Source organism: Callospermophilus lateralis, chromosome 11 (genome assembly GCF_048772815.1).
Source record: "Callospermophilus lateralis isolate mCalLat2 chromosome 11, mCalLat2.hap1, whole genome shotgun sequence".
Classification (NCBI taxonomy): Eukaryota; Metazoa; Chordata; class Mammalia; order Rodentia; family Sciuridae; genus Callospermophilus; species Callospermophilus lateralis.
In genome coordinates this window covers 32388923-32401519 of record NC_135315.1, presented here as the reverse complement: position 1 = coordinate 32401519, position 12597 = coordinate 32388923, and the positions used below count along the sequence as shown (strand labels likewise).

The following is a 12597-nucleotide window of genomic DNA, read 5'->3' as shown; positions in this document are numbered from 1 at the left end:
TCTTCCCTCAATGTCAGCGGGGAGACTAGCACCTAGGCACCCACATGGGTATTTATATCTGAACCAGACAGAAAGACGCTTGAATCAGGCACTATGTTGAGAAATGTATTTATTTGCTAATATATTTATCCATAAATGTGGTCTGGTCTTGGGTTTTATTTTGTCATGACTCACTCAGGGTAACAATTTCATCTTTCTACATGGAGAGAAATAAATTATTTCTGATATCAGAGGCTAGTCTCTGATTTACAAAAGACTAGTGTAGAGTGATAGGCTTGTCAATAACAGATTTTTTTAAAAAATTATTTTTTAGTTGTAGTTGCACACAATACCTCTATTTATATGTGGTGCTGAAGATTGAACCCAGGGCCTCTCACATGCTATGTGAGCACTCTACCACTGAGCTACAACCCCAGCCCCAATAACAGATTTTTTAAGCCCCTTAAAAGCATGGCATCAGGGAAGAAGAGGGCATGCATGGATTCTCATTGTGTTTCAGTCACTAGTTATCTGTATTATGGTTCACTTCACACTTTAATTTAGGATGTGTCAATGACTTACTTTGTGACTTTAGGCAAATATTCAGAGCTTCATTTTTTTTCCATAAAATGGGCACACTTGGGCTGAGGTTGTGGCTCAGCGGTAGAGTGCTTGCTTTGCACGTGCGAGGCCCTGGGTTCAATCCTCAGCACCACATAAAAATAAACAAAAGTACTGTGTCCAGCTACAACTATAAAAAAAAATTAAAAAGGGCATACTTCATAGTCAATATAGGGTGTACACGAGACAGCAGAGTAAAAATGAGTTCAGGGAACATTCAGAAACAGAAAACAACCAAACCCCAGTCACAGATCCATCTGGACACAGCATGGGACAGAAGCAGGCAACAAGAAGCAGGTCTGCCTTGAAGAAGCTGTTTCAATAAGGAGGCCAGCTGCAAGGATAGAACAGAAGAGCCTGAAACTATTTATATCCTGAAGCTCCAATTCAGATAAACACAAATGCCTGTGCTCTGCCTACACACCAGAGAGCTGGTGCTTTGTATGAAGAATTCCCCAGGGTCAGGAGGAGCTTTGGCTCTCTTCCTCACACTGCACAATTCTTCTGCTTCTCCCAAAAGATTTGGTAGGGGTGCTAGTTGCCTAGTTTAGAAAGAGAAAAAGACATTTAACTTTCTTTAGGGTGCGATGGGGAAAGAAATCTATAGATGTTCCCAAGTAAAGGAATTGTCTAAGTTTTACTAAGAGCTGTACAAAGTATAAATTATCAGCTGGGACGCGCTAACGTAGTCTTTAAGCATTTCCCGGCTTTCAGCTCACAGGCCAGCATTCCTGTGGACGGCAAATGGAAACCCTATAGTGCTCTCTCACAGGGAGGAGGGTGGGGCAGCCTGTGCATTTATTTTCGGTCTCTGCAGAGATAATCCAGAGACATGGATTTTTCTTTAGTTTTATTTTTTATGATGCTGAGAATGAACCCAGGGCTTCCAGCATGCTAGGCAATCCTCTACCACTGAGCTACAGCCTCTGTCCTGCTCCTGCGCTTTTAAAACCGGAAAACAAAGAATCTGGGCTATCATCGGGGAGCCTTCTAAGGGAACCATGGAGGGGTTCCAGCGGCCTACATTAAATGGCCCGCGCCACAGCGCTCACGCTCGGGCTCGGCGAGCTTCCGCGCAGGCGCCAACCCCGCCCCTCGGGGCCAGCCGACGGGCCCAACGGCCGCCTCCGAAGGCCCCCGCGCGGCCAGGTGGCGAGGCGCGCGCCGGCCCAGGTGGCTGCCGGCCGCCCCACCTCCGCTCCCCGGCGGGAGAAACCATCTCCTCAGGCGGGGGGGAGGGGCGGGGCCGGCGCCCTCCTACACCGGAAGAGGAAGTCGGGCCCCAGAAGTGACGGGCATTCTGGGTAGTGAGCTGTTTACTTCCTGCGGTGTGGAGGCTGTGGTTGTGTACCCTGCTGTTCTTCGTATCCGAGAGGATGGCTTTGGAGACTGTGCCCAAAGACCTGCGGCATCTGCGTGCTTGTCTGCTGTGTTCGCTGGTCAAGGTATCTGTCGGGGTCCTGGATGTAGGGGCGACGTGGGGGAAGAAGGGGAAAGTGGGATGAGACTGGTGACAGGGGAAAGAAATGTTCAGGACCCCGGGAGATGGCCAGGGGAGTTGGAATTCGAAGGACGCCATTGTTTACGTCCTGAGAACGCGAGCAGGTCTTGCCCCTAAGGGTACGGGCGATCTAAAATGCCTCAGGCGTGGCTCTACAAACGTGCTGTGAACTTAGGTTGGATCCGAAAGACCCTGGTAGTCTGAAGACTGGGGATCTGCAGCTGAGGGTGCCTGGCCCAGAGGAGACTAGAGAAAGGAAAGATCAGCCGGAATTGGAAACAAGAGAGGGAGGAGTGTGAGAGTGGAATTTAGGAATGGTGCCTTGGTTCCCTTGGGTGGAGAACCAGTTGAGACAACTTAGAGAACCAAGAAGTTGACCAGGTGGAAAGTATTGAGAAAACTACTTTTTCTTTTGCTGTCCTTTTTTTTAATTATTATTTTCCACTGCTTAGACAATAGACCAGTTTGAATATGACGGTTGTGATAATTGTGATGCATACCTACAAATGAAGGGTAATCGAGAGATGGTATATGACTGCACCAGCTCTTCCTTTGATGGGTAAGCTCCTTCAGATTCCTTAATTCACTTCTTTCTGCGTCATCTTGCCCCACCCCCACCGCGTCCACAGTTCATAAGGCAGGCTTTTAAGGTAATAATCCCTAGTTGGTTTCAACCGTTATTTTGAGGTACACTAGTCCCATATATCCACTAACTTCATAGGCTTACTGGCATTTGAAATGTGGCTCGTCCAAGTTAACATATGATTTAAGTGTAAAATATACACCAGATTTCAAGGACTTAGCATAGAAGAAAGAATGTAAATAATCTTAATTTTAAAAATTAATTACAGTGCTTAAATGATAGCTCTAGATGTATTGGGGTTAAGTGAAATATTGAAATTTCATCTTTTAGTATTCACTCTTAAGATGTGACTACTGGAAAATATAGAATGATGTGTTTTATTGTATTTCCATTGAACACTGCTCTTCTAGATGGTCAGATCATTCATAGTGGGGACTGAATTTATCTTGTGCAGTATTACATGGCACAAGGCCCAGACGGTGGTAGATGTTTATTGTATGTTGAGCACCTTGAGGTATAGCTCAGAGGTAAAGTGCATGCTTAGCATGCATGAGGTCCTGGGTTTAATCACCAGCACTAACCGCCCCCCCCCCAAAAAAAAATACCCCATTGAATACATAAAGATTCTTTTTGACAGTAAAGCAAAAAGAAGGGAAAATAATGGTAGATTATTGCCCCAAAGCTGATTACCTTAAAGAAGTCCTAGAAGAAGAGTTTTCCTTTGGCAAAATTGTCCATTGGAGAGAAGTGGAAGGGAAAGAAGCATAATAAGTGGCTAGATCTTCCTCAAAATAGTAGCCAGAAGATCATTTTCTCTGGGGGCTAAGGAGGTACTATTAAGTACTTGCTGAAGTTCTTTTAAGGTGGGCCATCTTCATTTCTTCTTTGATTTCCTTTAGCGGAGAATAAGAATTGGTCAAAAAAAGATGTTAGCATAGAACCTTTACTTTCCATGCATGCATATGACACTCAAGATACTCTGGCATCCTTTTTTTTTTTTTTTCTTTAAGCATGATATTGTTTTATTCTTGTTCCTTAAATAATTCTTAAAAACTTTATTTACTCTGGCATCCTTACTCGTTTGTTAACACTATATCATTCAGTGCTAACAAAGTAAGGGACTCACATCTTTGTGTAATGTGCTGTGTTAGCTGCTGTGAGAGATGTCACAAGTTACTAGTAAGAGAGACACAATGTGAAGTTTTACCAATTTAACCATTTTAAGTATACAACTCAGTGCCATTAGTGCGTTCACATTGTTGTATAACCGTCGCTATTGTTCATCTCTAGGACTTTTTTCATCTGTACCAATTAAACACTAACTTCCCATTCTCTGTCCCCAGAATGGTCTCTAGACCATTCTTTCTGTTCTATGAGTTTGACTACTTTAGGTATCTCATGTAACTTGAATTATATCATGTCTTTTGTGGCTGGCTTATTCAACATGTAGCATGTCTTCAGGGTTCATCCATGTCATAGCATGTGTCAAATTTTCCTTCCTTTTTAAAGCTGAATAATATTTCATTGCATGCGTATACAAATTTGTTTATCCATGCATCTTTATGTGGTCTCTTGGGTTGCTTTTACATTTTGGCATTTGTAAATAATACTTCTATAAGCATCAATGCACAAATACATGTTTAGGTCTCTGCCTTCATTTCTTTGGGGGTTTATATCCAGAAATGGAATTGCTAGATTATATGATAATTCATTGTTTAATTTTTTTTAAGGAATCAAAAAACAGCACCAAAGTGTTCCATATCCTTGCCAGTCCTTGTCATGTTTGTTTTTTTGTTTGTTTGTTTTTATACTAGCCTTTCTGAGAGGTGGTTTTTTTTTTTTTTAATAATAGCTATCTTAGTGGATATGAATTGGTATCTGGTGGTTTTGATTTGTATTTCCTTAATGATTATTGTTGTAGAACCCCTTACATGCTTGTCTGTTTAGATCCTTTGCCTGTTTTTTAAACAATGGGGCTTGAACCTAGGGACTCTTACATGATAGGCAATGGCTCTGTCACTGAGCTATACCCTCAGCTTGCTGTCCTTTTTGGAATCTGGTTGATTTTTGTTTTTATTGAGTTGTAGGAATTATATGTTCAAGAGCATATTGGTTTTTAAAAGAGTAGGCAAATCAAAGGCTAATAAAGATCAGAGGAAGTTTGGATGAGTAAAGGAGATAGCACTCTTTCCTCTTAAAGACAAGAAGCATAGGATTTTTGAGAAATTTGAAGTGGAGGGTTAGAAAGAATACTTCAAATACAAGGAGTGACTGGAACAAAGGCATGAGGTAGGAAAAGTCAAGGATGTTTGGAAAACTGAGAATTCTGTATAGGTAAAATTTGTTGGGTAATAGGATAAGGATAGATTTGTGAAAGACAAAGGAAAATATACTTGTGGGAGGATGGCCTTCATACATGCCCATCCCAGGTCAGTCTGCAGGGCCAGTTAGCTGTTCTTCTGCTTGTCAACCCTGGAAGTGAGGTCAGTTCTACTCAAAGTACAGGTGAAAATGTAGGATTTGGATGGGAAGGGAGTCTCCCCTAAAGTAAAATCCAAGATTGTTACCAAGAGAATAGGAAATACATATGGAGGAGGCAATCCACAAACTGCCTAGAGCAGACCTGACATGATAGGCAGTCATTTGATTGAATGCATGGATAACAATTCCCTCAATAGCTTCTGGTAGCAGCTGATTCTGATCTTTCTTGCCCAAATAGTGGACTTCTAGCCCTTGAATAGTCTTTTTGTTAGCCATGCTCTGGAATTGGAGCTCTTATTATCCCTTTAGGATAATAAGAGCTATAATAAGAGCTAATGCTTATTTAGCACCTGTTCTGTGATAGTTTGTGTAGTATATGTTTTCCATGAAATTATCTTAACCTTTGAGTCTCATCTTACTGATGAGATTCTGTGAGAGGTCTCATATGCACTGTAGCTGCTCAGCTCATTGGAGGAGGGGCTTGGCCAAGTATAGCTCATTTCTGGTAGGAGGATCCATTGTTTTGATTCACTCTCCCCTTTGTACTTGGCCTAGCCCCCTAGTGGTTGTGTTGGTTGTAATCTGTAATACTGGCCATCCACTGCTAAAGCTGTCCCATCTCCTGGGAATTTGTAAGCTAAAGATTATTTTCCTTTTTTTTTTGCTGGGTGCAGTATTGACTGGGATTGAACTCAGGGCCTTTTACATGCTGGGCAAGTGCCCTACCATTGAGCTGCATCCCCAGCCCCTAAGGATGTTTTTGAGCCTGGTGAAATTATCTTTTGGGAATAGTAACTGACTTCTTACTGGCAAGCCAGGGATATAAAAACAAAGAATCTCTGTTGATACAAGCTCTGTATCACCCCTTCCCAGCATTAGAATTCAGTTTCCCCTGCTTTCCAACAGAAACTCAACACCTGGTTTCTCCTAGTATTGCTTTTCCAGGACTGTTTTGATGGCTGAGCAGCTCACTTGGTCTTCCTCCTCTCTAGCAAGGGAGGCTCAGAATGACACTGTTTCTTTTCTCTCCCTAGAATCATTGCAATGATGAGTCCAGAGGACAGCTGGGTCTCCAAGTGGCAGCGAGTCAGTAAGTGTCTCCCATTTTCCCTATCCTGGCTTATGTGGTATTGGTACTGTACATCAGGGCCAGGAAGATACTTAAATAGCAAGGTGTGCGGCCCCAAGGTGGGAAAGATAGTGTAGGAAAGACCAGGAAGCCATAATACAGGACATATACCTGTAGCCAGAAGAAGTGATGGCTCATCTCTTGAGTGGTAACACTTCTCTTGTGTTTAATTCAAGCCTTCATTTAGTCTTAACTCACTCCCACTACAACTTCCTTTCTTCTCTTTCAGGTAACTTCAAGCCAGGTGTATATGCAGTGTCTGTCACTGGTCGTCTGCCCCAAGGTAATAACAATCATAATGACAGCTAGTGTTCATTTATTGTACCAACTGCTGCAGAAGTCAGTCTTTTTTTTTTTGAGTTGGGGTCTTGCTTTGTTGCTCTGGCTAGTCTCATACTTGAGGGCTGAAGTGATCTTGAGTAACTGGCACTACGGGAAGTCAGACTTTTATGTGAATTAACAACAATCTTCTTAACTCTTAAGGAGCTCTACATTTTACAGATGAACTGAAGCACAGAGAGATAAATAACTTGCCCAGTTTCACTCAAGAATTCTGGTTACAGGCATTTGTTTTTTGGGTTTTTTTTTTTTTTTTTCTTACTGAAACAAGGCCTCAAAAAATTGGTTTAAGACTCAGAGTTGTTGTTCTCCATGGAAATTTTTTCTTTTTAATATTTATTTTTTAGTTTTATGTGGACACAATATCTTTTTTTATGTGATACTGAGGATCAAATCCAGTGCCTCATGCATGCCAGGCAAGCGCACTACCACTTGAGCCACATCCCTAGCTTCCTCCATGGAAATCTTTAGTAATTGAAAGATTTATGCAATCTTAAGAGAAATCAGTTAGTAATTGAAAGATTTATGCAATCTTAAGAGAAATCAGAGTATCAGGCATTTGTTTTTGATTGACTACATGAGTCCCTCCTTTTCTTCTAATTTCTTACCTGGTCAGTGTTTGCCAGGACTTGCCTAGATCTTCATTGGTAAGAAACCAACAAAGCAGGACTCATCGATGAGCAGTCTAGGAACTCCAGTTTGCTTATAGCTCCCCTCTCAGGTGTCAGATAAGGACCTTTCTTTGCCTACTGTATCTTCCCTCACAGAGCTGTTTTTTTTCTTGCAACAGGAATTGTGCGGGAGCTGAAAAGTCGAGGAGTGGCCTACAAATCCAGAGACACGGCTATAAAGACCTAGCAAGATTCAGGCTGCCAGCATCTTTTATGTCCACCTCCTTCCTCTGCTTATTTTTTGTTGTGGAACTAAACAGGCAGAACTTCAAATACTACTTGCCCTCCAACTCTGAGAATGAACAGACAATTGAGAGAGTAGCACATCCTGTCTCCACCATTTCACCTTGGGACTAGTGGTGGAGGTGGAGGGGTTGGGGCTGGAGGGTTCACAGAGACTGAATTGAGGGGAAAGGATGCTGGTATTCTTGCTCATGCCCTGGGCTGTGCTTTTGCCCATGGGCAGCACTTTGAGTTAAATTCCAATTAACATGAACCACTGGAAAATTCTTAAAACTATGACACATGGCTTGCCTCCCTCTCCCTTTCTTTCATCTAGGCACAATAAGGGCTCACTTGCCTGGTAAGCACCATCCAGCACAATAAAGGCTCTTCTGCTCTTGTCACCTGTTTCTGGGCCTCCAGAAGTGCAGCCTTCCCAGCATACTTGCTTGAATTTCATTGGAAGGTCTGCTATTCTGTGGCACAGTAACCCCTCAGTGTAGTCCCACTTTCTAGAGCTTATGTCTTGCTCTCTAGACCTGTCCTATCAGTCTCTTGAAATCTTGAGGCTTAATGTTCTTTACTCCTTGACTTTGTTTAATACTGCGTCTTTTCCTTCTTTGTCTCTTTATATTTACTGATCTACCTTTACCTTTAGCTAGTCTCATCGCCATTTTACATCCTCTCTCTGGAGACCTTCCAGCCTCAGGTGGCTACTGGGTCTTGTCTGGGAGTTTGTGCCTCTGTGGGAAGTTGGCCTTTCCTTCTCTAACCTGGTAGGGTGCTTTGGGTAACTACAAGGGCCAAGGTGAGTTACCTGTTTTAAAATAAAAAAATTACCATAAACTCATTTATTTAAGTTTCCACAGAAATCCTATTAGTATCCCCATTTTGATTTAAGTTCATCCATAAAGTGATTTAAGTGATTATACTCTATTTACTTCAAGATTCTTGTGATCAGAAATGAAGCGATGTGGGCTGGGGATGTGGCTCAAGCGGTAGTGCACTCCCCTGGCATGCGCGCGGCACTGGGTTCGATCCTCAGCACCACATACAAATAAAGATGTTGTGTCTGCCGAAAACTAAACAATAAATATTTAAAAGAAAAAAGAAATGAAGCGATGTGCTAGGCATGGTGGCGCATGTTATAATGAGGCAGGAGGATCACAGGTTCAAAGTCAGCCTCAGCAACTTGGGTTGTAAGCTACCTAGTGTGACCCTGTCTCAAAATGAAAAATAAAAGGCTAGGCATGTTGCTCAATGGTTAGGCACACTTCGGTTCAACCCCTGGAACCAAAAAAAAAAAAAAAAAAAAGATGAAACTGTAAAAATTATAGAATATAAATCTCACCAAAAGCAAAATTCCTGTGTTCTTTGCTTATTATTCTTTTTTTTTTTTTTTTATTTTTTTAGTGTATACAATATGTGCACATAATCAAAATGGTTGTGGGCAGGGATGTATGAAGTGATGCCTAGAACCACAACTGCAGGGTGACCTCTGACTCACTAGCAGAGCTGCCTGCACTAGGCTTTGTGTCCCTTAGCCACCTGGTGTTGCTAGTGAGTCAGTTTTGGGTTTACCTGTGACCCTGCCTGAGAAACAAGAGAAATGCTGACTCTAGTGCCTGTCTTTTTCCACACTATGTTTGTCCCCTCTTAGGCTTGTGGGATGATGGCTGGGACTGATCAGGCCACTCATATCCACTCCCAGGTTCTCCTCAAACTGGAACCATTTCACTAGTGCCATCAAGTTCTGAGGGAGTGGTCTCTTAACCTCATTTTCCAAATTCGGCTCTGTGGGTATATATTTCTCTCAGTTGGAGTTCAATCTGAAAGGAGCTTTGGTCAGCAACCCTGCAAGGACACAGCTTACATGAAGTGTAAGCTTCCTGAAGTGAAGATGTGGGATTGGCAAGAGTGCCTAGGCTGTGCAGCCAACCCCCAAACTTTCACTGGCTTTCTCAAAAAGTCCCTTGGAAAGTCCCAGCTGCTGTCCTAGGTGTCTGACCCGGACGTGGCTGCTTAGTGAGAATGGAAACAGTTGTGGGGAGAGAAGGCAGGAGGAGCTGTGCACAAATAACCACACGTGGCTGCCTCAGTCCCACACTGAACTGGGTGCTGCTAATCTTGCAGGAAGCGAAAGACAGGCACTAATGGTTGTGGGGGAAGGGGCTTGTTTCAGCTCTGCCTGGGAGTTGCTTCTGAATCACTTTCTTGCCTTCTCTGGTACTTGAATAGTGCAGATTAAGATGTAGGAATCCCATCCTGTAGCGGGAGCCCAAAGACACTAAGATGGACTTGGTTCCAGGCTCTCTGAGGGTGAGTGGTGCTGGTACTGCTGCCCTGAATTCCACAGCCATGAAGGCTCCATCCTGCCCATTGTGTCTGTTTTGGCTCCACTCCATAATGTGGGGTTCTGAGTCTGCCCAGGATATTAAGATCTCTTAGGCTCTTGCTTTTAGTACTTTGATCTCCTTCAGAAGGGCAAGACTCCTCAATTCAAGACAAATGATTGTATCAGAGACTAGAAATAGTAGGCAGGTTACTTTGCCCTTGCCTGCCTATTCCTCATTTACCTACCAAGTGCTGTTCAGTTAGGGTCTCCTCAGAAAAGAATGGCAGTGCACTGGGGACTACAACCACCAGTCCAAGGAGGAACTGATAGCTGATAGATCAAGGGTCAGAACATTCTGGTCTTGGAAGAGAGGGGCTGATGAGAATCTAAGCTCGGGCTGGGCTTAACAGGTTTGGGGTCTGAGCCCTTGCACTTGGTGTGGTGTTACTTCCAGCCTGTCCACAATCTGCTGCTTGATCTTCATGTCCCTTCCCTGACGTCTGATCTCTGCATAAAAAAAGAGGCAGGTATGTAATGGTAAGAACAGACTAAAGATATGTTGTCCGGAAATCTGGTTCATGTTTAATATCAGTAAAACCTTTTGTGTAAATAGCATTTTGCAGTTGACAAAGGGCTTCAACATTCTTTGTCTCATTTGATCCTCACAAAACCCCTGAAACAGTTAATAGCCTTATTTAGTGATGAGGAAACAAGTTCAGAGAGTTGATTGGCCTAGCCATGATTAACTAGTGGAGCGTTAGCTCAAGAAATAGAATGCCCACACCCAGTTGAGAGCTGCTGGTTCCCCATAATTATCCCCAAACATAACACTTTGCGAGTGTTCCACAGAACTAGTGTGAGGCATTAGTTTTCTGTTCAGTGAGGTTAAAACATTGTCCTTACACACTAAATCACCACCACCACCCTATTCTTAATACCTCTATTTCCCTTTCTATCCAAAGAGGGAGAGGCAGTGGGGGTAATGGCCCAGGGAGGAGATCCTTAGGACTACTCAAGGGTCCAGGCCTTCATTTTCCTGGTTGCATCTTCTCCATTCCAACCTTCTTGGACGCTTGCTGACCTGTGCCCTACATTGCCCAACCTCTCTTCTGCATTTTCCTCCTCCCCACCTACCTCCCTCTGCAGCCTGATAATGGCACCATAACACCCATTGGAACACAGACTTGTGTGATGAAAATGTGTATCCAGCTAAAGGCAGAATCCTTGCTTTCTAGCCCCACTACCTCCAACTGCCACTACCCCTGTGATTTTTTTTCTATTTTTTTAGTTGTAGTTGGACACAATACCTTCATTTTTTTGTTTTTATGTTGTGATGGGGATTGAACCTAGGGCCTCGTATGTCTAGGTGAGCGCGCTACTGCTGAGCCATGACTCCAGCCCAACCCCTTCTCTAAACAAAATTTCTTCTCAACAAAATGCAGTTGACAGAGCTATAATGTAAGGTGGCAAGGTAGTGGTTCCTGTGACAGGTGTGGATGGAAGAGGGCATGAAGGGTACCTACAGTGCTGGCTATATTCTATCTTGATGTGGATGCTAATTGCAGGGGTCAGTTCACTTTCTGAAAACTTGATGTTAAATACTTGTGATTTGTCCGCTTTTCAGTTTGTATGTTATACTTCAAATAAAGTTTGCTTATAGATGTAGTTGGTGGTCCCTGTCTTAGGATCGCTGTAAGATTCAAATACTTAAAATTGCTTTCAAGTAAGCAGTTTGAGAGCTATGAACTACTAAGTGTATGAAAGGGATTCTCCTTATCCAAAGTCACCTACCTCTGTATTGTAGGTAAACATGGCTAGAATTTTATCCCTTTAGCATTATTGGGCAACATTTGTTCCAATACATCTATCATACATAAATATTTGTTCAGGGACCAAAACTACTTTTTGTTTTAATCTTTCTGTTCTCTCTCTCTTTTTTTTTTTTTGGTAAGATTTTTTTTTTTTTTTTCCATAGTGCTGGGGATGGGCTTCATGCATGCCAAGCAAGCACTCTACCACTGAGGTATATCCCCAGCCCAATTTAGGGGAAAAAAAATTTTTTTTTAAATTTGGAATTGGGGATTGAACTCATGGCCTCATGCCTTGTCCTTAGGTGGGTACCTTAGGTGAGTACTCTACCACTGAGTTATACCCCATATCTTTTATTTTAAGACAGGGTCTCACTAAATTGGTGAGGCTGGCTTCAAACTTGCCTTCCTGCTCCTGCCTCAGCCTGCTGAGATTACAGGCATGTGCCAACATGCCCGGCTCCATTTTTTTTTTTTTTTTTAATGTATTGGCTACTTTGCTGTTGAATACAGGATTCTGAATGTGGTTTAACCTACTTGATCCCAGGAATGATTACTTTTCTACCTCTTGGATTCATAACCTGTCTGCTCTAACTTCTGTTTCTCCTGTGTTGCTGTCTCTATTCCAGTTTATTTGAGCCAGAGAATAGATATCCCTACTTGGGGCTATCTATGCCTTTGGCTGAGCCAGTAAACTTAGATTGAGGAAAGCAAGCACATGGCTGCCTGCCTGGGCCTTGGGGTAGTATAGAGGCCTTCACCTGTGGGAGGGCAAGATCCAAAGTGCTGAGACTGCAGGGAGGGGATTGAGGTCCCATAACTAGAGCAAAGGTTTGGGGGGGTCCTTCTTTTCTTTTTGCCTCCTTGAGCCCCAGTCTGTATGTGGGGATCCTGGGGGTGCAGGTCCACCGATCTCAGGAACCAAGGT

General features: G+C 43.0%; 1 protein-coding gene across 1 annotated transcript; it reads left to right on the top strand.

Annotated features, from left to right (window-relative positions):
- The first annotated feature begins 1795 nt into the window (after positions 1 to 1795).
- Positions 1796 to 8380, top strand: Supt4h1 (SPT4 homolog, DSIF elongation factor subunit). Its single transcript, XM_076870026.2, has 5 exons — positions 1796 to 2045; positions 2554 to 2660; positions 6200 to 6255; positions 6524 to 6577; positions 7424 to 8380. The coding sequence occupies exons 1-5, from the start codon at positions 1977 to 1979 to the stop codon at positions 7489 to 7491; spliced, it is 354 nt and encodes a 117-aa protein (XP_076726141.1). The 5' UTR covers positions 1796 to 1976; the 3' UTR covers positions 7492 to 8380.
- The last annotated feature ends 4217 nt before the right edge of the window (positions 8381 to 12597 follow it).

Excerpts from the sequence above, each read along its gene's own strand:
- Supt4h1 (XM_076870026.2), top strand. The coding sequence starts at position 1,977 with ATGGCTTTGGAGACTGTGCCCAAAGACCTGCGGCATCTGCGTGCTTGT. Across the intron at positions 6,256-6,523 it reads CTCCAAGTGGCAGCGAGTCA|GTAACTTCAAGCCAGGTGTA; the intron begins GTAAGTGTCTCC and ends CTTCTCTTTCAG. Across the intron at positions 6,578-7,423 it reads CACTGGTCGTCTGCCCCAAG|GAATTGTGCGGGAGCTGAAA; the intron begins GTAATAACAATC and ends TTCTTGCAACAG.